The sequence below is a fragment of the Halichoeres trimaculatus genome, unplaced genomic scaffold (assembly GCF_033239565.1).
Source record: "Halichoeres trimaculatus isolate MK-OKI-2021-1 unplaced genomic scaffold, fHalTri1.1 fHalTri1_scaffold_10, whole genome shotgun sequence".
Taxonomy (NCBI): Eukaryota; Metazoa; Chordata; class Actinopteri; order Labriformes; family Labridae; genus Halichoeres; species Halichoeres trimaculatus.
The window spans coordinates 1,925,060-1,949,006 of NW_027437187.1; the positions used below are offsets into that span (position 1 = coordinate 1,925,060).

Sequence of the window (23,947 nt, forward strand, 5' to 3'; positions counted from 1 at the left end):
CATGAAAGAAATTCTGGTTTCTTTGCAAACCAACCATTAAAACACCAAGACCACACAATAACTCAAAGCAGCTAACAGATGGAGGCAGGCTGAGACCAGAGACTCCTGTGCTCTGTTGAGTAAATCAAGATTTCTGTCAAAGCAGAAATCTGCTGCAGACATCACAAAACTTTCTGCGTCTGTAAGCAATTTAAGACCAAAACAATGGCAAATACATCCAAGGCTTAAAACAGCAGAATGGTCCTTTAACTCCTGTTGTTCTCGTAAGGAAACAAAGGCGCTCTCATGCTGCTGGCAGGGCTGCATGCTTTTTTAAACCTTAATATAGAAACAGTAATCAAGCAGCCTGAACCATCTGTACCGCTCTGGAGGGAACCTCCTGATGAAGACTGTGGTTTGGTCAGAGGAAGTCCCAGAGTTGGGTTACTGTCAGCTGATCTCAGATCAGCCCTGTCCTGTGCTGCGAGGCCACACAGGCTGCAAGCACCAGTGTGTGTGTGTGTGTGTGTGTGTGTGTGTGTGTGTGTGTGTGTGTGTGTGTGTGTGTGTGTGTGTGTGTGTGTGTGTGTGTGTGTGTGTGTATTTGTGCTGAATCCATGCTAATGTTTTCATCCTGCTGTTCTGTAAAGTAGAGTTTTTTTTTTTTTTTTTTTTTCAATCATATACTATCAATAATGATGATAAAATAGTAAATAGGGGAGACTGGGAACTCCTGCAAGCTTCATGGGCCCTCAGATGACATCACTACTTAACCCATTTTTAAATTTTCACAACTTGCCCCAACAACTGTCCTTGAGTGCATTAGCAATGAGCTACCTTAGCTTACAGCTAACAGCTAAAACATTACCACAAACACTCTGAAAGAAAGAAGCTAAACAGATACATGATCAAAATGATGTAAGTTAAATGAGTTCAACTACAAAGCAGGCTGGGTAATCACAAAAATAGAGATAAAAATCTTACATTAAAACAATGTTTACCCTCACTAATGTAGCTGTGTCTGCTTCAGGACTCTGCTTCTTCACATCAGTGTTTCAGAGTGAATCACGTGATTACTAACTTGTTCCTGATTGGAGCAATTGGAAATGTTAAAACTGACCCATGTTATACCTGTCCCTGGTCTCCCCCATGTCTATTACAGTTCAAGGGAAAGTATTTCAGGATGTTTTAACCATTAGATCTGTGCTTTCAGCAGCATGAGGTAGAGTTTCCCTTTGCTCTTGGTCTGAACACACAGCAAAAGGCCAACATGGACAAAATAAACACGATGTGGGGATAAAAAGTGCTGGAGGCTGTTTTTCTTTCACACCTCCAGTCAAATCAAATGCTGTTCCAGGCCAAGCAGCAACCTTCAATCTCACCAATAATGCGACTGATAACACAGAGCTGTTTGATGTGTCTGATGAGTGACTGAGGAGAAGTTTCATGAAGCTGAATGGAGGTTAATCAAAGATAGACTCAGAGCTGTCTTTGAAGCCAGTGAAGCGGACACAAGCTCACAACAGATGCTTCTGATAATTAAACTAAGAGAGAAATCAGGAGCACGCTCAGACCTGCAAACACACAAACACAGCCTGAAGGTGTCATTCCAGCACACCTGGAGGTGTGTCAGCTGGAGCACAGCTTCTGTCTGAGCCCCTCTCTGACAGAGCTGGACCTGTGCAGGCCATTCTCACTCTGATGAGCTGTGCAGCCGCAGAGATGGCAGGCTCATCATCATGAAGACACACACCTGCTGCTCCAAGAACATCAACAAAGATGAGACGGTGAAGGTAACCTGTCCTCTTGGTCTGTCTGCTGGAGAACACAGACCAGCAACAAGCACTGACAACATGAAACTTCATAAACCTCTTAACCACAACTTTGTCAACAGCCTTTACTTAAGCCTAATCACATATCAAGAGGGGTACACAGATATTAAAGCTGAACAGCTTAACATGGAGCTCTGTGGGGACTGACTCACAGCTGGAGACAGACTCTGGTGGACACTCAGGGAACTGCAGTTTATTTTGGACACTCGGAGAACTGCAGTTTATTTTAACATGGAGCTCTATGAGGACTGACTCACAGCTGGAGACAGACTCTAGTGGACCCTCAGGGAACTGCAGTTTATTTTAAAATGGAGCTCTATGGGGACTGACTCACAGCTGGAGAGAGACTCTAGTGGACACTCAGGGAACTGCAGTTTATTTTAACATGGAGCTCTGTGGGGACTAAATTACAGGTGGAGACAGACTCTAGTGGACACTCGGAGAACTGCAGTTTATTTTAACATGGAGCTCTATGAGGACTGACTCACAGCTGGAGACAGACTCTAGTGGACACTCAGGGAACTACAGTTTATTTAAACAAGGAGCTTTATGGGGTCTGACTTACTTCAGGAGAGACCAGCTGTGTCCCAGTTGCGGGCTGCAGCCTATGAAGGCTGAATTTCAAGACTGATTACATCACAGCATTGCTTAAAAGGCTGTTCCATCTTAAAGGCTTCTCCTTACTAAGGACAGATCTGTTGGGTCCTTTACCGCCTCATATATTCAAAGATATAATGTGTGAGAATGATGGACACAGCCAAACTCCAGTAGGACTCCTGTTTATCCAGTTGTGGAGGACTTCTGGATACAGATATGATTTATTATTTGAAAACATTTATGTAGATTTTGTTGTACTGTGGAAAATGTGTTGTTTGGGCTCTTTGTGAGTAATACTGAGAGGAAAGACTTCCTTTGTTTCATTTTTGCAGGGAATTCAAACATTACATTTAATCAGTTCAATACTTTGAGAAAAGCAGATGCAACCAGATTGCACTTTACAGAAAGTTTTATTTGATGCCCCCCAGACTACGAAGGTGGATCCCCCAAAGGCTGCAGCCTGAATTGGGGCACAGCTAGTGACTCTAGTGGACACTCAGGAAACTGCAGGTATTGTGTACCTCAGCCTTGGCCCCACTTCTCCTGCCAGGAGCCAGGAGCCAGGAGCCTGCCGCCTGCGGACGGCCTGACTCAGACCTTTGAAGCCTCAGAGATTTTGTTCTCACAGTTTTCACACGTAATGGCTGCCATGTTTCCCTCTTAAAACTGTTGTTTTCTCTGAACCTGAGGGGCCTCCTGCTGAGTGAGTGTGTGTGCATATCTGTGTGTGAGTGTGTGTGGTTGAAATGTCAGTGTGGTCGTGCTGGAAATCTGTGTGGGAGTAGTTCATACGTCGGTACTTTTCAGCACAATCATCCAAATGGCAACTTTTCAGGACAAGCAGTTTGTTCTCCAGCGTTACGGCCTGAACTTTATTTATTACATGAGCCAGAGAGGGAGGAGGTGTTTTCTCAGCCCACAGAGGGAGAACAACAGGAGACGCTTTACAAAGACTCTCCATAGGATTTTACTGTACCATGAGAAAACTGCAGCCAACATCTGCAGCTTTTAAAAATCCCCTGAACCAGAAAGAGGCAGAGGAATGAGGTGATGTGTATGAGACGTTTCAGTGTTCCTCATATTCATAAGAAAATCATGACACCCCTTCAAAACTTAACCTCAAAATAAAACTTCCCCTGAGTTTGAGAAGGACTCCAGGGACCCTTTCTGGGGTTCCTGAGCCAGGAAGCAGTCCTTAGCTGTGGCCACAGTCTGCTGGAGGAGTTGTTTGTCTTACCTGACGTAGGAATGGGGGTAAACACTGGGAGACATGTCCTCTGAGCATGGTCACCTGTTGAAGAGTCTCACCCCTCTCAGCAGCTCCATCTCCTTAACACTCATCTGAATGACTTTAAACCATCAGCACAGTCCAACCAGCCTGAAAGAGGCTTTACTGCTAGCTGATTCGTCCAGATAGTAAAGTGTATGCTTACGTGCGTGCAGGTTTCATCTGATGGTGTTGCAGTCCTGGAGGATACTCAGAATCACTGACATTGGAAACAAAACAAGAAGTTTTCTCTTTGTTTCAAAAGGATGTTGGTCGGTTGATATAAAACAGAAAATAAAGTCTTTATTTTTCTTCTCGCAGACAGTGATCTTTCCAGGACAACGTGGTTTATCACTCAGTAAAGATGCTCTTCAACCACAGGAACTTTCCAATGGAACAAAGTGCTATCCCACCACAGGAACTAGGGCAGGGGTGTTCACAAGTCTTTTTTTGAAAGTCCAAGTCAAGTCTCAAGTCTTTGGTCACGAGTCTAAGTCTTCAGTTCTGCAGTTTCATTTAGCAGATGCTTTTGTCCAAAGCAACGTACAACACAAGCAAGAATTAAGACAAATAAAAAAAAAAAACGTTGTTAGACAAAGCGCTAAAAGTGGTGATGTTACAAGATGTGCTGAGGCTTCGAAGCGTGTATCGAGAAATGGAGGGGGCGTTCCTAAAAAGCGTGTATCGAGGCTTACTTCATTAAGAGGAGGAGCCAAAAATGATGATGTCCGAAGCCTCATTGCCCGACTGTACCACGTGACTGCTTCGGAAAGTGGTTCAGAACTTACTGCGAGGTTTGACAGCAGCACAAGCCCATCAGGCTCCATTCAAAATGTAGGCTTTTGATAGAGTCGATCAGTCACTGATAGCGTTTTTAGTTTGAAAATAGTTTGAAACAGTTGAAGAACCGTTAGTTCAAATTGAAAATGAGTAAAATCTCCCCCGTACTTTATATTATATTATAAGCATACAGCCCATAAGCCCATATAAGCATATTCAGTGCTCCCTAGTTCCACACTTTCACTGTGCCCTGCCTGTTTAAATTTTCCTGAGGCAACAGAAAAACATTATTGTACAACCTGCCATATTATTGATACTACCCTTTATGGGACATTTACACACAAAATATTCAAAAATGCTGTTTCATATGAATATGTGATCATTTATGTAGAGAAATTATTTGGTTGAACATTTTTCTATTTTTATTTTTGTAATTAACAGTCGTTCCCAAGAGCAAAAACAGGCACAGAAGGCTTACAATTGATGGCGGAACCACAGTGTTTTTATTACACCCTCCCTCAGTCCACAGTCACATGACCCCCAGTTGTGATGGCCTTAGATTAAAGTGGAAATGTTAAAATAAGGTTAAAAATACCTGATGTCAACCAGTTGTACAGTCAGCTCTGTAATATCCTATGCCATGTGTTGTGTTTTTACTTCCTGTTTTATTTTGTATCAGTCAGTTTTACTTCCCTCTATTGTTCTGATTCACACCTTTTTTAGTTCCACACCTGTGCCTTCTTGGACTGATTTTTCATGTATAACCTTTTAACCATTAAAGGGGACATATCATGCTGATCCCTGATTTAATACTTACATATAATATAATAAATTTGAAAACAAGACCTTTCACCCCCCGAATTTTCAAAAAATGAGATATTGTATTTTCTCTGATATCCTAGAACGAGATTTGATGCCTCTGAAAATAGGTCATTGCCATTTGCCCACGAGATTTCGACCTTCATGACGACATTAGGATCCTTTCTTTTTGTTGGAGTAATGTGATAAAGCAGCTCCTCCTCTGTGATGTCAGTTAGTCACACAACCGCCACTGAGGGATACACCCACCAGGAGCCGAGTATAAACGTATAAACTATACATGTTACAGTACCGCTTTGACTCACCACACTGAAGCGTCCTGAGATGATCTGTGTCCAGGTGGATTTTCTTCCTCCTGAGCTGCAGAACCGTCTGGGTCTGACTCAGGGTCCAATACAAAAGGACGTATCCTGCACTCTGCCATTTTATTAGTGCTATCAATGCCTTACAGTGAAGTTTTGGCAAACAGCAAACTCGCTCGGTCTGCTCCATCCAATATGGCGATTTTGTAAATACTGCCATGCTGCAAAAACCGCCCCCTGGTTCTACCCCCTCAACCCCTCTGATAGAACTGACCAATCAGAGCACAAAAGGCTGTGACGTTGTGAGGTTACTGGAGGTCATTCTAGAAACGGACCGTTTCAACAAGATCTTCAGAATGGCCTAAAATGAGGATATTGAGAACGCTATTGTGGGGCAATGAAGGAACTAAACGACTTGTACTGAGGGCAGAAATGCTTTACAGGCATCCTAGTCTGGCATAGTGAAAAGGAGAAATAAGAATGATATGTCCTCTTTAAGTCAAGTCTTTGCTTCAACCTTTTTGTCTGTGCCCTGGTTTTTCCTTTGCACCTGAGTCTCTGTTTTTCCTCAAATTGTCACAAGCTTGAAAGTCGAAATGACAAGAAAAAAGTCAAAGTACCTGATTTTTACCAGTAGTACAGTCAGCTCCTCAACAGCCACAGGTGTGACTGATGGTAGTAGCAGCTGCCACACACACACAACAGGAAACCACAGGTAGAAGTCATTTTGGTGCGCCCGCCAGGAACACAGCATCTTCTTTTCAGAGACAGAAAATGAAAATCAACCAGTTTTTGAGTTCCGTTGGGAGTTCTTCCCCAACAAAGTCACATGCCTTGAACTTTATTTAAAATGAAAACCAAATAACCGCTCTTTTAAAAAAATTCTTTGTATCCTCCTCTGAACGGAAAATTCAATGACCAACACATGCCCAGACCTTGTCGTTATGGGTTCAGTACCGGCAGCTGCTACCATCAGTCACACCTGTGGCTGTTGAGGAGCTGACTGTACTACTGGTAAACATCAGGTACTCTGACTTTTTTCTAGTCATTTCAACTTTTATATTGATATTTTTTTTATTTTATTCTCAACATTTTGATTTTTAACTCAACCTGCAAGAAATTAATTTCTCCATCAATGATGGTGCTAATCTGCTTCCATGAAAAGGGAGGTCTCACACTGAAAGTCATGAACCAAACAGTCCCTTTCTTTGAGCTACACTTTGGTTGATGTCTGCCATCTTCATGCTTTGCAGCTGTATAATCAGAAGGCCTCAGGATGGACTGATGTGGTGGATCCAGTTATCTGCATGAAAACTGAGAAGCAGCTGAGCCCAGAGCAGGTTGTGTTGGCTGATGATAGGGGTTTAGGACAGAGAAGACATGACCCTGATGGTCTCATGTGTTGGTGTACTGGTGGTCTGACGTTACATCCTCTCTTACTTCACCGCCTGGTTAAATGTGTATTGCTGCATGTGGCAGACTATGAACCTGTCTATCAGCCCCAGCATTATTGTTTGGCAGATGTTAGCTCAGGTATAGAGCATGGTTAACCTGTTCAACACAAACACATTTACACTCTCACTGTAAACATGACAGACATCATTGAGCTTGTTGTCACCACTGTAAAGCAAATAACAGAACAACCCCTAATCCTCTCTGTAAACACTCTGCTGTGGCTCTCTCTCCTACATTACTGCATGAAAACATCACCATGTGAAAACACTAGGGGGCAGCAGACTCATCACCTCTACAGAAATGCAGAATATCATATCCACCACCATCAGAGTGAACATGGTGATCATCTTTTATTATTAGTGATTATGATTTTTAAATGCATGTTTCCTCTCTGTCTGCTATGTTGTTGTGTAGTCTTTGTTGTTGTGTGTAAATTTATTAAAAATAAAAACGCAGTCATCACGTTCTTTAGTATTCACAGCCCTTGACACAAAGCTTCAAATTGAGCTCAGGTTCATCCTGGTTCCTTTGATCCTCCTTGAGATGTTCCTACAGCTTCATGAGAGTCCACCTGTTGTAAATCCAACTGATCTGACCTGATGTAGAAAGACACACCCCTGTTTATATAAGGTCCCACAGGTGACAGAGCATGTCAGAGCACAAACCAAACATGAAGTCAAAGGAACTGTCTGTAGACCACTGCTGGCACAAATCTGTGGAAGGGTCCAGAAACATTTCTGCTGCTCTGAAGGTCCCAATGAGCCCATTAGACTCCATCATCTGTGAATGGAAGATGTGCAGAACCACCAGGACTCTTCTAGAGCTGGACCCCGAAACTGAGCGACTCTGGGGAGAAGGGCCGTTGTCAAGGAGACCAAGAGCCCCATGGTCACTGTGTCAGAGCTCCAGAGCTCCTCTGTGAAGAGAGGAGAACCTTCCAGACGGACAACTATCTCTTCAGCAATCCACCGATCAGGCCTGAATGGTAGAGGGGCCAGAGGAAGCCACTCCTCATAGTGGAGCAGATAACTGCAAATTTCAAGAGAATCGTTCGAATGGTGATGCAAGCATGACATTTGGTACAGATACTCTCTAAGGGACACTCTTATGAAATAAAAAAAATTGACATTCCAAAATTCAAGATGGCGGCCATTTTTAAAGATGGACGCCATCTTGAATTTTTGGGTGTCTAATGTTTTATTTTTTAAAAACTGTCCCTTAGAGAGTATCTGTACCAAATTCCATGCTTGCATCACCATTTGAACTTTTGAAATAAGAAACGTCTAATAGAAATGGTGTCCATCTTTAAAAATGGCTGCCATCTTGAATTTTGATATGTCTAACGTTTTATTTCAAAAGAGTGACCCTTAGAGAGTATTTGTGCCAAATTTCATGCTTGCATCATCATGTGAACGTTTTTTTCACTTATCTGCTCCACTATCAGTAAGAGGCTCATGACAGCCCACCTGGAGTCTGCCAACAGGCCCCTGAAGGACTCCCAGACCAGGAGAAAGAAAATCCTCTGCTCTGATCAGACAAAGATTGAACTCTTCGGTGTGAATGCCAGGCGTCATGTTTGGAAGAAACCAGGCCCAGCTCATCACCTGGACCATACCATCCCTGCAGTAAAGCATGGGGGTGTCAGCATTATGCTGTGGGGATGTTTTTCAGCAGCAGGAACTGGGAGACCAGTCAGGATTGAGGGAAATATGACTGCAGCAATGTGCAGAGACATCCTGGATGAAAAACCTGACTGGAGGCTGTACCTGCTGCCAACAGTGAGTCAACAAAGGACTAAACAAAGACCATTATGAACATGAGATGTTTTAGTTTTTGATTTTAATACATTTGCATAACTTTTTTCAAATAAAAATCAATCTGAGCAGCAGTTGAAATGACGGATGTTAAAATAAGGTGGATGACAAACATTAAATTTAAGCCTCTTCAAAAGGTTTAAGGTGACATCACAGAGACTACATCCATGACCCTAGCATGTGACTGCCCCCTGATGGTGAGGAAAACATCATGGCATCATTGGCAGTTTGAAAGACTTGAAAGTTAATCCAGGTTTTGGAAAGATCACAAAGGTAAATCAGTTAAAGGTTTATTCCTCAACCTTTACGCTCCCCTCCTCTGCCAAACCTGCTGTGAAACACGCATGTGTGTTTTATGAGCGTGCATTTTCCCTGATTAACATGAAACAACCAATAAAAATAGTTCTCCTTTTACTAATCCTCGGAGCAGAAGCCAAGCGGAGCTGGTTGTGCGTCCTGCAGACTCCCCGGGGCTGAGGTGGAGCTGTGAGAAGTGTGATGAGCAGATCGATGTGATGAACAGCTGACTCTCTGAGGAGCGTGCAGACGGGCCGAACTGCTGGATAAACCTGCAGCACTCTGCGGCTTTCATCAAGTCCTCTTTACAGGCAGAGACCTCTGTTATACACCTCAGGCATGAATAAAACATGCTGCTCAATCAATGCTGCCTAATCATTGATCCACACACACTCAAACACGTCAGATTAGTTCTTTTATTATTTATTCTCTGCAAGTAAAAATATCTTTTCAAAGTGCATTCGTACATGTTGAGTTGGCACATAGCAGACGTCCTCTCTTTGTCGTCTTCTTTTTTATTTTAACAAACCCATGACAGCGTAAATCTACCTGTGATGTTTCCAGGACCTGTTTGAAATATTGACATCATGAGCTCTACACTCAGGAAACCAGGGATCCCCAAAAATCCCCGTAAACACCAGGACTCTATTCAGAGGAGCAACACCTGAGGACGCAGACTCACAGAAAACCATCCTCACGTTCAGAGCAAAGGAAAGCAAGTTTAACCAGAGCATCCTGGGTGTTTTGATGCACTGACCTTTCCATGAATGTCAGAGAACTGATCAGGATGAGGATTTGTAAAGTTTGACTTCAGGACAAGGTGAAATCTTCTGAATAACTCTTTCCTCAAATGAAGCCTGGATCATGTCCATACTTCAGCTCTTCCTCTATCGCTCAGCTTAAAGAAAACTGGCTTTGCTATTGTCCGACACTTCCACTCATCTTTGAGTCTTTTCTTGTCTCAGTAAAACACAGTCTGCCTGTCTTCACCAGAGCCCACTAAAGTAACATCATGTCCACAATAATGCTTTCCAATCAAAGATCTGTAGATGTTTTTACGCTGGCATCCTAGAGCTGTTTAGTGATTGCAGAAAGCAAACTGTGTAAAGCTGGGACCATCAAAGTCCTCAGGATCAGGATTTCAGAGGAGATAACCCCTGTATGGAGGCTGAGAGCAAACCAGGTTGATCAGAGGAGTGAGGCCAAGGCGTCCTCAGAGGCAGTGGCAGAGGGGGGATCACTGTGAGCTGACAGTGCCGCACAACGTGAACCAACACACCTGGACACTTGGGTCTAACTTTAGTTCTTAGGTTTGTTAGATGGTGGTACTTGGTGTAGTACCTCCTGAACAATGGTCCTCTTTGAGCCTGTCAGTGTGAAAGTGTCTCTGTCAGCTCCCAGTTTAATATCTGCTCAACAGAGCATGGCAGTGATCCCGGTCTGTTACTGCCTCTGATTGGCTGACACAATGACGGTCCTGACATGTTACCAAGGCGTACATATCCCACCTTTAAGAAGCTAAAGCCCTGTTTCCACCAAGTGGTCCGGTTTGGAACAGTACAGTTTGGTAGGGGTTGGATCAGTTAAGCCTGTGCCCTAGGTGGCATGTCAGCTGGATGCTGAAAGCAACGTCAACTACGTAAAAGCATGATCTTCATCACCACTGTCGCACAGGAAGTGTTGATTCTTTCCACCAATCAAAAGACTGCACCTTCTGGGGTCAGATCGTATGTCTGACCCCCCCAAACAGAAGGACACCAAAAAGTGGGACAGTACAGGTCAGTAATTTCGGGACCTGTCCTGGTTTTGGTCAAAGGAAACGCCATATAATGCATAACGTACCAAGATGAACCAAACTGAAGTGCTTGGTAGAAATGAGGCTCACAAAACAGAATAAAAGCTGTAATTTCTGAAGATAAGATGTTTTCTAGTTTGCTCTGGAGAGATATCAGAAAACTAGAGTTCTTTTTTTTAGACGATAGATGAAGGTATGTGGGACGTCTCTGTGGCCAAGTGGTTAAATCCCAACTTTATGCACAGAGGCTTTGGTCCAGGTGTGACTCCAACATGTGCCCTCCCCCTCTTTCCCAGCTCAGCCCACCATAATTTCCTCTCTTACAGAGGCATAAGAGCCAAAAAGTAACCTTAGAGAAGTGTATGTTAACGTATTTTCCAGGTCTGGGTAATATAAAGAAAAAACCCTGCTGCTCTCAGCTTCCATACTTTAAGCGTCTGTCGTCCTTTAAAACACTCTGAATGCTCCAAACAGATACTGACTTCAGGAGAAACACCACATCAGTCATGACATCAATGTTACAGACACTAAACCTGAATCCAAAGGTAGCAGGTCCAAGGTCAAACACACTGCAGAGACACACACACACATACACACATCAACATTACTTCTCATCTGACGTGAGCTCTCAGCTCGTCCGTAATGGCTTTATGTTTCCCTTGGCTTCATCAATAATAATGTGCTTCAGCTATTATTTGGCAAAAGTCCATCAGACATGAACCGTTCAAGAAAAATATTAATACAACCTGGTTAAAAAAGAAAAGGCATCTATTGTTCAGTCTGTGGAATGAAAGATGAGTTTGAACCAAACCTCTAAAAACAGAAAGAGCTGTTCCTAAAAACCACCCAGGACGTGCTGATCCACTCCTAGGACGGTTCTCAAACCTTAAGACTTTTTTTTAACAGCTCAGGAATAATTCAGTAACTACTGAAATAAAGTCACAGAATATGAAGTGGACATCAGGAAAGTCTGAACTGAAGGAATGTTTGGAGGGAAATGTGGATGAAATGTATGACAATGAATGAAAATCTGTAAACAAAGGTATGAAGACATAAGGACGTCAGGCTACATGAACACTCTGCTCAGGAAGATCCACAGCCCACATTTCAACCCTCACATGGTCCTGATCAAAGGAAACACCTCATAGAGCAAGTTCATTACAAAATACATTCACTGTGAGCAAAAAGTCAAAATATATCCTGAAATCAAATTCTAGTATGGCCCTGTTCCCATGATTCAATGCATGTGTGCAAAAGCTGCAGAAAAACATTAACGGTACATTTCAGTGAACAACATGACGTGTTAGAAAAGTGAAATTATAAGACCAAAACATGTTAAAGAAACAATCAGACATTTTAAGTTCTTTCTGTTACCATCAGAAATCAAACTGCTCTAAACGTCTGAGCGTTGCTTTAAAGCTCTGAAATAAAGACACAAAATGACAAAAGTCCACACAAACACTGTCTGTCATCTTTCCTGTGGGTGAACAAAGGTCTGTTTGTCTTTTAGACACGCCTCATGATTTAAAGTCACACTCTGAGGGTCCATCAGAGGGAAAATGATGCCAGGTTATTTCTACTTCTGGAAATGAGACTTTGTTTGGTAGGTGAGACTGCAGACTCAGGGTGGTCCTTCAGAGCTGAAGTGAAATCTTCAGATGAATGTGGTAAGCACGCAGCAGAAATGCTCAGAGAGAGGGAAAAAGTCAACTCTGACTGGAATGACTTGGTGGTCTCTCTCTTATTCTAGTTACTGACACCACAATGTGTTTGTGTGTGTACACTCCTGCCCTCACACACACACACACACATACACACACAGTGCGGGCCACATCTGGGGGAACTTAGAGTGATGGAAACACTTCTTCTTCTTCGACATGCATACGGCTTGCTGGCAGGTCTGACATGTTTCTGGGAAATCTCTCTTCAGCTCTCTGGACTCATGTGACATTTTTCCACATGGATGTTTAGTTTAGAGTGAACACAGGCTGCTTCACATCCATCTGTGTGCTGTAAAGTCAGGCCAGGGCTAAAAAATACTGCTGTCTATCAACAAACAGTGCATCATATAGATTTAGAGTCATGTTTAGCACATTTATGAATTTCATCTCTCGTTTAAACCCAGAAGAAAGAGCGTTTCTTTTTTTAAAGCTCTTGTTTGCTCTAGAAAGAAAATGCTACTTTGTGTCTGTGTGAAGAGTGGTGTTTTAGCACACTCATCTGGACAAACTTGGTCATTACACCTTCCAAACACTGACTCCCTGCTTCAAAGGTCCAAAAAGATTTCACACTGGCCCCTATCAGATAAAATCCACTAAATGATGTCATAAACTGATGAACTGACTGATGGAGTAATATGGTCTCATAATGTCAAACACTCTGCCGTTGTGCTGATTTCCATGTGTGACTGTTTCATGTTGAACACCTCAGATTATGTCAGCGTGACGCTGCCATTACCCGTCAACATTTGTCAGGAGAGTTGTTTGGTGCTCACAGACTGTGTTTAAAAAGTGTGGGTAGTCTCTTGGCTGGATTGTTGGATTTTGGGCATCACCTGTGAGGTCCAGCAGAGGAACCCCACTGCTCATAGACAGTAGACCAATCAGAGAAAGCGTCCCTCCTCCTCCTCAGCTGATTTATTCCCTCAGTATACATCTTCCTGATGAGTTTATGGTCTAAACGTCAAGTTTCAAGTCTTCCCAACACAACACGAGTCATTTTTGGTCCCATTTAAAGTGGCCCCAGCAGGACAGAGGGGAGGAATCAGAAAGGGGACACCAGAGACACGTCCCTACCCCAGCAGCCAGAAGAACGTTAATTTGAGTGTTTTGAGGTTCTGACAGACTCTTTAAAGCCTGGTTGTTAATATCTCATCAGTAATGAATGTCTGAGAAACTAAACTGAAAAACAGCAGCATCCAAAACCAGTGAAGATGGATGCTACTGACCAAAACAGTGTCAGCTGACGATCCCCTGCTTCTCTCCAGCTCCACCCTCTCCACCTAATATGGTCAGAGCGGCACACTAAAAAGATGTTGGTGGCTTAAGCACCTTTGTGTGAGTGGGTTTTACAGAGCTCTTCTAGATTTTTAAACACAGTCTGGGATCACACTCCCTGTTTGACATCTGAACTTCCGTCTGAAAGGACCACCCTGGTACGACAAGTAAACCCTGGACCTTTGTGTGACTGCATTCAAATGAGACAGGGTGGTTGAACTCTCACTCCTCATGAAAGCATCCTGATTGGTCCAGCCACCCTGGAAACGAAACGAATGTCTGTTGTACCCACGAACCTCTCTTGTTGTGTTTTTTTTCCTTTCACATTCAAACCTTTGAACAAATGAACAGAGCAAAGGGTCGGGTTATAGCAGTTCAAGGAGGAATAAGAACAGACCAAAGTGACCAATCAGATGCACTGCATCAACACTGTGACACCATCCAGTCCATTTCAACACCACAGCCCCTCAAACCAAAGACCAAAACGCTGCATCCCTCCTCACACTCCAGAGTCGGTGTACATGCCGTTGATCAGGTAGTCCACCTGCGTGTAGTCCTTCCTCCTATAGCTCTCATAGGCCTGCGTCACAAACACCCCTACAGTCACCAAGAAGAAGAGAAGACCGAAGAGCAGGACAGCGAGGAGAGAGGACGTGTCCACCAGCTGTCGGGTCAGAGCAGATCCAGCCACCTCCACCACAGCGACCCGCGGAGTTCCCCTCGTGACCTGCTCCTGCCGAGGGGTTGGAGGAATGGTGGTGGGTCTGGAGGTGGTCTGGACTGGTGGTATCCTGGTGGTTCTGGACACTGATGATGGTGGAGCCGACGTCTTTTTGCCTGTGGTTGTTGGCGTCGCTGCAGGGGTTTGTACCGCTTTGGTTGTTGTTGTTGTTGGAGACGCGGTGGTGGTCACTGAAGTGGTCTTTGTTGTTGAGGGTGTGGTGGTCAATGGAGATGAAGTGGTCAATGGGGGCACTGCTGCTGCTGGTGGAGATGTGGTTGTTGCAGGAGACCATGTGTCTGTTGATGCTGTAGTTCCTGTTGTTGGAAGTTGTGATAAAGTTGTGTTTGTTGTTTTCATAGTTTCAGCTGGTGATGCAGTTGTTGCTTTAGTTGTTGCTTTAGCTGTTGCTTTAGTTGTTTCGTTTGTTGTTTTAGTTGTTGCAGAGGGTGGAGCTGATGTCGTCTGATTTGTTGGGGGTGGTGCTGGTGCTGTTGCAGACTTTGCTGTACTGTTGGATCCAACATGAGCCTTCATGGTGGATCCCTCTGCAGAAGCAGGAGCCTGAGCAGCAGGCTGAGTTTTGACCTCTGGAGGTGGAGGCTGAGGGGTTGGAGATGCCACTTGTGTGTTCATCGATGAGTTGGTATCTCCTGGTAGTTGGGAGGAAGGATTTAAGGCTGCGACAGCATCAGCTGATTTGTTGCCACCTGATTCCAACTTGTTGTGTTGTGGGGATGTGGTCACCACAGGGGTCCCTAAGGAATTGACGGGGTCATTATCACCTGTGGACAAAGGATCAAAAACATGATTTAATCATGAACTGTTTCATATCACAGCAACACATCAAAGGCCCAACATGTTTCAAACAGTGAGAACAGAGACAAACAGGTGAAAATGTGATGTAATGCTAAAAAAATCAGCTGAAGGGACAGTTCAAACTAACTTAGCTAATGATCAACAGGTCGGTCACATGACAGTTATGAAAAGGACTCTCCAGAGAGGCTGAGACTCTTGGAGGGGAGGACGTGAGGAGGTTCACCACTCTGTGAGAGACTGTGTCCCTCACCTATCAATCCTGCATGGGAATTGACAAAGAGCTGGGTGTAAAAATGAGCTTACGTCACCGTTTCGGTGTGATTTATGAAACGTGCGTACCAGGGCCAATCCCAGCATATGCCTGACCAGGTGTAAATAAATGTGGTGGCTGAAAACAATCACAGTTTAAATAACATGCTCCTCAATATTGAAGGCTCAGCTGGCCGAACCCACAGAATTTATGACATGTAGAAATGCATTACTGGGAAAAGGAAACTTCTCTGTGCTACAGATTGACAACAGCACAGCAACAGTGGTAGAGAGAAATGACGCCGTGTTATTTGGCAGCTGGAAAAGTGGTGTTAGAGGGAGTCAGAAAAAAACTTGTCTGCATGGAAATCCAGCAGGAGTCAGCAGCGTGGATGTGACTAACTCAACTAAGCTACAGAGTTTTTAACAATTAATTCACGCATCCTTTATTTAAACTTTGATAATTAATCTGTGTTATGTGACTATGATAAGCCATAATATTATTAGCTGTTTCCGTTCAGGTCTGGAAACATGGAAAGTTGGCTTTTAAAAATGAGTTTAAGCTAAGCGGCAACATCTGGTTGGTAAAAATGAAGCCTATGTGGAAGTGCTAAAAGTTGTTGTTCATGGAGAATCCTCTTGAGGCTGGCTGCAGAAAGACCAGAAGTTACGTACACACCCAGTCATAAAAACAGACTATTAGTCAGTGAGTTGTTTTTTTTCTAATTCCGTGGTTTAGAAGATATCAGGATTGTTCGATTGTCCAATCAGAGACACAGCTCAGGTCATGTGACTGCTGGGCACTCTGTAGCTGTTTGAAAGGAAACTCACAGCCAGCATCAAAATAAATGTGGCTGTGTCTGTGGATTGGTTTCATTTAACCGTTTCAGTAACAGATGGGTGACGTCACAGAGACTACATCCATGTTTTATACAGTCTATGGTTTGAGCTCTGGAAGAAGCTGCAGACTCCAGCCTGAACCTGAACCTGAATCTGAACCTGTCACAGACTGAGGAGGGAGTGGAGCTCTGACAGATGGAGGGACAGACCAACCTGCTCTGTGTCAGATACAGATAATAAAACATTTTCAATACTACAAACTAATTCACCTAAAACTTCATTTGTGCTCGTTTTGGTACCTGGACAAGGAGTGTGTTGATCGTATGCAATTACACCAAGTTTAGACCAGAGTTTTATGATTATTTGTACCACGAGACGAGCTGACTGGTTGTGATCCCATGTTAATGAATGTCTTACAGTATGAGTACTGCCCCTTGAGTACTCAGTGATACCCAGTACCAATACCACTAGTACTTTTGATGCATAAAATTTCAATTAACAGTGACAGATGATTTTGAACAAAGACAGCAGTCACTCTGCCGTGACATCCACACTAAAACACAAATAACTTTCCCCGAGTTTACCATTTGATTTTAATAAATTAACAAAAGTGCAAAATGAAACTAACAACTGTCAGAGTTATAGTGATTTTTTAAAAATAAACTGAAGTGCAAAATAAAACAGTTGAACTGTGATCTCTCCCCTGGTTCATTCATGTTGTCCGAACAGACTCGACACATATTTGCCGTTGTGTGAAACCGCAGCTAGAAGCAACTACTGGCGAGGAGGACTTACTCCATGTATGACTTTTTTTTTGCCTTGAGTATTGGCAGTACCGATACCTTGAAAAAAAGGCTGGTATCAGCCCGATACTCAATACCAATACCAGTACTCGCCCATCCCTAAAAAAGACACTAAAAGTTTGACTCAGCGTCCTCTGAATGATCTCTGCAGAGATTTTATAATGGACACGTGAGTGAATAAAAACTGGTAACAGCCTCTCTCTTTTTTTTTTTTTTTAAGTAAAATGATGAAGGAAACATGTTTTATACATTCAGCTGACAGCTCTCGCTGCTCTTTCAGAGGGGATGTATTTTACGGACTGTTTGAAGAAGACTGAAATGTTAGGGACTTCTTTTGGTGTCATATCTTATTCACCAACTTAATATTTGTCTGTGAATTTCTGTTAGTCTGTCTGTGTTAGGCTCCACCACATTGATATTTTCCTCACTGCCCCCCTTCTCCCTTTGAAAAAAAACTTGTGTATACAAACTTTTATAGGTGTTGACGGAATTTCTGTCAAAAGTACTGAATACCAATTCACATAAAACCAAAAGGTACCATGTTTAGGTACCTAAATGCACCCTTGTGACTGTGAGGGAGTGGAAGAGTAGGTAATTTTCCATACTGGACATGAACACGGCATTGCAGGGTTATATATTGAGGAATAAATATGTTAAATTGAAAAAAAAAACCTTTATACTTTATTATTAAACTTTTTTTTTTATCACAAAAACACAAAAAAAGTACAAAAAATTGGTACCATTGAGTACCGGTACTGATTACCAGGTACCGAGCATAGGCACTGTATCATTTCAAATGTGAAAGGTACCCATCCCTAGTGTACACCCATTTTTCAGGTGTACGCACGTTTGATAAATGAGGGCCACAGTGAGAGAATAGTTCAACAGTTAGAGAATAATGTTCCTCAGAGTTAAATAAGACAAAAGAATTAGTCAATTTCATCATTTCCATACGAAATGTCATAAAAGATCCAGAGCATTTAGAGAAACCTCAGAACAAAAAGAACATGTGACCCACTGAAAACATTGGGAGCATCATGAAATGAAAATCAGGTTCAAGGTGGTCTACTGGTTCACAAACCATCACAGTGTTGTTCAAAGAAGAGCTGATGACACATAATGAGACATGTTCCTGTAACAAGAGTTTGAAACATGCTGCTGTCACTGAATGAAAAGTAGCTTTACTCTATTTTCAGTCAAAATCACAATTTAAACATTTACTCATTTCTTTCCATAAAGTTTAGACATGTCCCTCCTTTTCCTGACATCAGGGCTGTATGTTTACCAGAACTACAGAGAAGGTATTTCTGCTCACACTGACATGAAGGTGCTCAGTTACCTTGGGTGGTGCTCAGCAGGAAGGCACCCTTCCTTGGAGTCGACATGGAGGAGGAGACAGCGAGGAAAAGGAGCAGGCAGAGGAGGTGAAGACACACCTGTGGACTCAGCTGGACCGTGGAGGGAAACAGGGACATGATGGGCAGAGGGGGGGTGACACACATTCACACTTACATAGACACAGAGGGAATCTGCACACACACATGCACACACTCAGCACAGTTGAGGGAGCAGGTGAAATGAATGAAGTGAAGACAGCATCAACTCCACACCTGCAGAAAGAAACAGAGACTCGTGTCACATCTCCCACCTCCTGTCAGCTGCTGCAGAAACACACACGTGTTTGATAAAGATCCACTCGTTACACTTGTCCTGCGATGGATTTAAATAATGAGTCATAAGAAATTAGAAAAACTTCTGTTTTGTCTGTTCATGACAAACATTTCACAGCCAAGTAATGAGACATGAAGCACATGCTCTGTTAGCATAGGCATCCTGGGTTTGCATACACTGAAGCATCCAGTGATGTCAGCAGTGTGGGCGGACTTCGTCATAGTGTGAAAATGCACTCACCTCACACGTACAATCCCATATTTCAAATAGTATTTATAGTATATAATATAGTATTTCAAATAGAGCTGAGGCCATATTAAGAGAGTTTTCAGACCCCTCAAGCTACTTCTTATACAAAATAGCAACAAATCTAGCTTCTTTTCTGGAGTTTGGAGACTAATGGGTCATTCAACGTACAGGGGCCATTTGGGTCCGCAACATTTGATGAGCTGTACAAGGCACAAAAAATTTGTCAAAGTGTGTTTACAAATTTTTGGAGCTACCATACAAGTGCTCTTATTGAAATGCTGTATCAGAAAATTATATTTCTTAAAGAGAAAAAATTTCATTTGAAAAATAACTGCTCTTTAACTAAACAAAAATGTATTTTATCCGATTACTCGATTAATCAATAGGATTTTCAGTAGAATACTTGTATACTAAAATATTCGATAGCTGCAGCCAGTGGCGTCGTTAGGCCTAATTTGAGGGGCTGCAGCCCCCCCTAAAGTATCATCAAGCCCCCCTAAATGATTTGAGGTGATTTCAACATACTACTCACACCCGCTGTGGTTTTCGCGGGAGAAGTAAGATCGCGAACGTGTTGAGTCTTTTGTATAGCTTTTTCAAATGAACGGTGAGAACCGATTGATAGTCGTGAGTGAGCTGTTCGTTCTGAACATGCAGGCAATTTGTATTCAGTAATGGCCTGCAAATAAAGGACTGACACAGATCAGCGAATCAGTTATTTTTGTTCACTGAAAAGCGCTGGTCAAAAGAGTCGACTCGTTCGAGAACGTCCCATCTCTTGCGAAAACCATCCCAGTACTAGGACAACTAAAGTTACGAAACAAAGCCTCTTTTTAGTAGTGAAAGGAGATAACACTTTGATAGTAGAAGCTAGCTTAACTAATGAGGTAAAAACGACTCACAAAGGACACACAAGACCGTTTGGAGGGCTGAAGAGTTTATCTGATGAGGCAGAGACAGGCTAAACTTTCATATTGACTCCCAGCGTTTGAGCTAAGCTAGGAGCGGTGGGCAGGCTTTATCCGTCTCTTCTTCCTTGTTACTGGACGGACAGTAAAAGGATGGAGGCTATCTTCTTGTCATGGACTCAGGAGTAAAGGAAGACACAAGAAGTCTTTATTTAAGCCATCAATATAGAATGGATATCAGGAAGTTTTTCCAAAAAAGTAAGTATTTATCACTGATGGTAGTTAACAATTGACTCCAGCCCCCTGCTAACAGTAGTTTATGATTATTTATTATTATTATTATTATCATCATATTATTGTGATGAATATAACAATAATAAAACATTAACAATAATCACTCCACCATCCCTATTGATCTGTAGGAGTCAGGGCAGAGGAGCACAGGGAATGAGAGGGGACAGACCTCCACTGGAAAGGTGAGTCTAAAGATAGAGTCATTTGTCTGTAGGACACTGAAAATAAATAAAATAAAATTTGAATAAGTAAGATGGTAAAAATGAGATAGCCTAACTCGGTGGGTAATAAAAACAGCTAAAGCAGAGCAGGTCATAAAATTAGAAGTAATACATCTGGTCTAAAAAGGAGAAATAAAACAGGTTAAGAGGATTTAAATAAATAAATAAAATAACAATAAATTATACTAAATACAATCAGCTGAAAGCCAGACTAAAAAGGTGGGTCTTCAGTTTATTTTTAAAAATATGAACAGTAGGAGCTACTCTCAGGTCTTGAGGTAGGCTGTTCCACAGATGGGGGACATAATAATAGAAAGAGGCTTCCCCATATGTTTTAATTCTAACTTCAGGTACCATTAAAGTCGACTACCTGATAACCTGAGAGCCCTACTTGGCTCAAATGGTGAAAGCAAATCTGATAAATATGAAGGAGCAAGACCATTAAGAGGTTTTTAGACTATTAAAAGAACCTTAAATTCTATTCTAAATCTTTTCTAGTTACTTATGTGCCAAAATTTTATCAATCTGACTTCAAAATACAAAACTACTACTGAGTTGTCTGCGAAGTCATGGCATTAGCCTCTATGTTGAGCAGTTATTAACTCTATGTGTTGTGTTTTATTTGTTACACATTTGATCATTTGCATCTCCTGGGGCTGAAGCCCCCCCCCCCCCCCCCCCCCCCCCCCCCTAAATCCTAGTGACGCTCCTGGCTGCAGCCCTACTACAGTCAGTTTAAATATATTCTTTTTTGGATTAGAGAGTTAGAAAACACAGAAGTTTCCAAGGCATAATGCTCATTATCAAAATAGAGAAAAGAGAATGTTGAATGAACGCTGGTATCAGAGTCGATGATGCCAAAGCCCTGGTAGCATTATTGTATGGGGACTTAAAAAGTGGATTTGAGCATCGTGATTCTAGGTTTCTGTTTAATCAGGGTAAGAAGTCCCTATAAACACCTGAAACATGACGTACTTCCTCATGATCTTGCTTCACCTTAAACCAGAGGTAGCAGTTACGTGATTTGGGGACACACTCCAAACACCCTGATAAAAGTCTTTGAACCGTTTTCTGGAAACCCAACTGAGAACCAGCAAACTGAGGTAAGACTTCTGTGCAGGAGACATTACTGATAAAACTTGTGTTTTGAACACGAGTTAATGTCATTACTATCAGTGAGGAGAAAACAGCACAGTGACGGTTTTCTTGAAACGGTTTACACAGAGACTCGCCCTGAATGTAAACACAGGACACTCAAAGGTCAGCACAGATGTCTACGTGGAGAAGACACGCGTTCAGAAACCGTCAGGACCTAACTCCGGTCAAATACCGGGCAGTTTAACGGGGGTAACACTTTCTAGCAGGCAGACCTCACTGCGTCACACAGTCTAACAACTGTGAAACTATCTGACAGTATGCTCATAAGAAAGAAACGAGTGATGGGACGTTTCCAGAGAGAAGATCATGTTAACTGAAGTCTTTAGCCGGAGTTCAGATATTTATTCTAAAAGTTTACCACACAGAACACCCGGGACAAACATCTCATAAACAAAACCTTTAACATACATTACATGATTAAATGGCTGAAATAACTGCGGTTAAAGGATTAAAGAAGGATTAAAATGACTTAAAAAGATTGAAAGAGGCAATAGTAAACAGTAGATGTGTAGCCTAGCTCAAGCTAACGACCCGTTTCCGCTGACGGTGTAACCTGTACAAGCTAACAGTGCTGCTCAGCTGGCTAACTATGATCAGTGTGGTGGGAATGTCTTACCTGTCTTGTGTTTCTGTGGTTTAACTGGATATTTGAGCCACATTCAGGTGAAGTGTCCGGGTTCTACACCTCATGTAAGGAGGAGGTGACCTTCTTCGTTAATGTAAATCTGGCAGCGTAGAGTCATGGTCGACGTGTTTCTGCCCTCTGGTGGCCGCATGGAGGGAAAACGAAACACCATCCACATGAACTGAAGTGGATTTGAAGGCTGGCACTTTTACCACTACTAAATAATTACACTCGAGTAGACTATTTTAGTGCCCATTCTACAATGGTTGTTGTATCGAGGAGATTTTTTCCTCCTTGTATGTAATTGGGGGAAATAACTCCAGACTCCAGTAGATGGCAGTAAAGCACCGGAATGCTGAGTGCAGTCTCTCAGATCTTTCAATTAACTTCAGTCCAAAACCAAATACTCAGTAGTCCTTATACTATCTCTACCCATTCGGTTATGATGTCACCATTTTTATACTAGAAAAAACCCTGGAAAAACTAACAATGCATCAAAAACAATTTTATTTCTATTTATTATCTTATTTATAATTTAGCCTAATCTGAAAAGAAAAATCATCAGTCCTAAAAAATTGATCATAGTTTCAAATATGTTGGTTTTGGGGGTTTTGTTTATTTTGTTGTTACTGTCTTTTTCTTCATAAATAGTGACTGTGAAAATTTACCCCCACTGTATAACTGAAAAACCCCTTCTTCAAAAATATCATTCTGTGTGGGATAACAAACCAAAATTTCAGCCAAAAATTGAGCAAAAAATAACCTGACAGGACAAAGGAGGGCAAAAGATGTCAGCTGCGTACAGTGATGTAATGAATACTTAGTCATACGAAAACTGTAGGCTGGATGAAAACGCACCTCAGCCTGACTTAGGACATGTCTAATGTAGTTTGACCACCAGACGTGTTGAAATAGGAAACACTGTGCAAAAGTAGCTGCAGTCTCACACCAAGCCCTGACATCTGCATGTAGGTCATCTGAAGGTGTGGTGAACAGAATGTCTCAGCGCAGTGATCTTAAACCCACATCTTCATGTTACAAAGGTTTTTCATCAGAAAACACAGATGAGATCCCAACAGTCTTTGGTACCAACAGTCATCAGGTTTATTTCTTCTGTTTCAGCTTGTTCATAAGCAGTTCAGAGGAGAACAACAGTCTGATGTCTTCAGTCTGAGCAGTTAGTGTCAGGACAGGGAGGACATGAAGGCCTATGAAAAACACATCACTGTTTCATATGAGGAGTGATGAGCTTTATTATCCATGATAGATGTTTGATATGAGCAGAAATTCAAAGGAGGAAAAAGTCAAAAATACTTTAAAACATTGTTCGAATTAAATCTTTTTATTACATCGACACTACCCAGATCTCCTCTGGATATGAAACACATTCAAACACAGAGACACAGCCATCACTTCAACTGAATCGTCTCCAGCATATCTACACACGGCCACTTCC

The 23,947-nt window shown here is 42.4% G+C and overlaps 1 protein-coding gene across 1 annotated transcript; it reads right to left on the reverse strand.

Moving 5' to 3' along the window:
• Positions 1-9,012: 9,012 nt before the first annotated feature.
• On the reverse strand, positions 9,013-22,704 carry cunh11orf24 (chromosome unknown C11orf24 homolog). Its single transcript, XM_074677362.1, has 3 exons — positions 22,483-22,704; positions 18,705-18,975; positions 9,013-15,439 (listed from the first exon to the last, which is right to left on the reverse strand). The coding sequence occupies exons 2-3, from the start codon at positions 18,865-18,867 to the stop codon at positions 14,433-14,435; spliced, it is 1,170 nt and encodes a 389-aa protein (XP_074533463.1). The 5' UTR covers positions 18,868-18,975; positions 22,483-22,704; the 3' UTR covers positions 9,013-14,432.
• Positions 22,705-23,947: the final 1,243 nt, after the last annotated feature.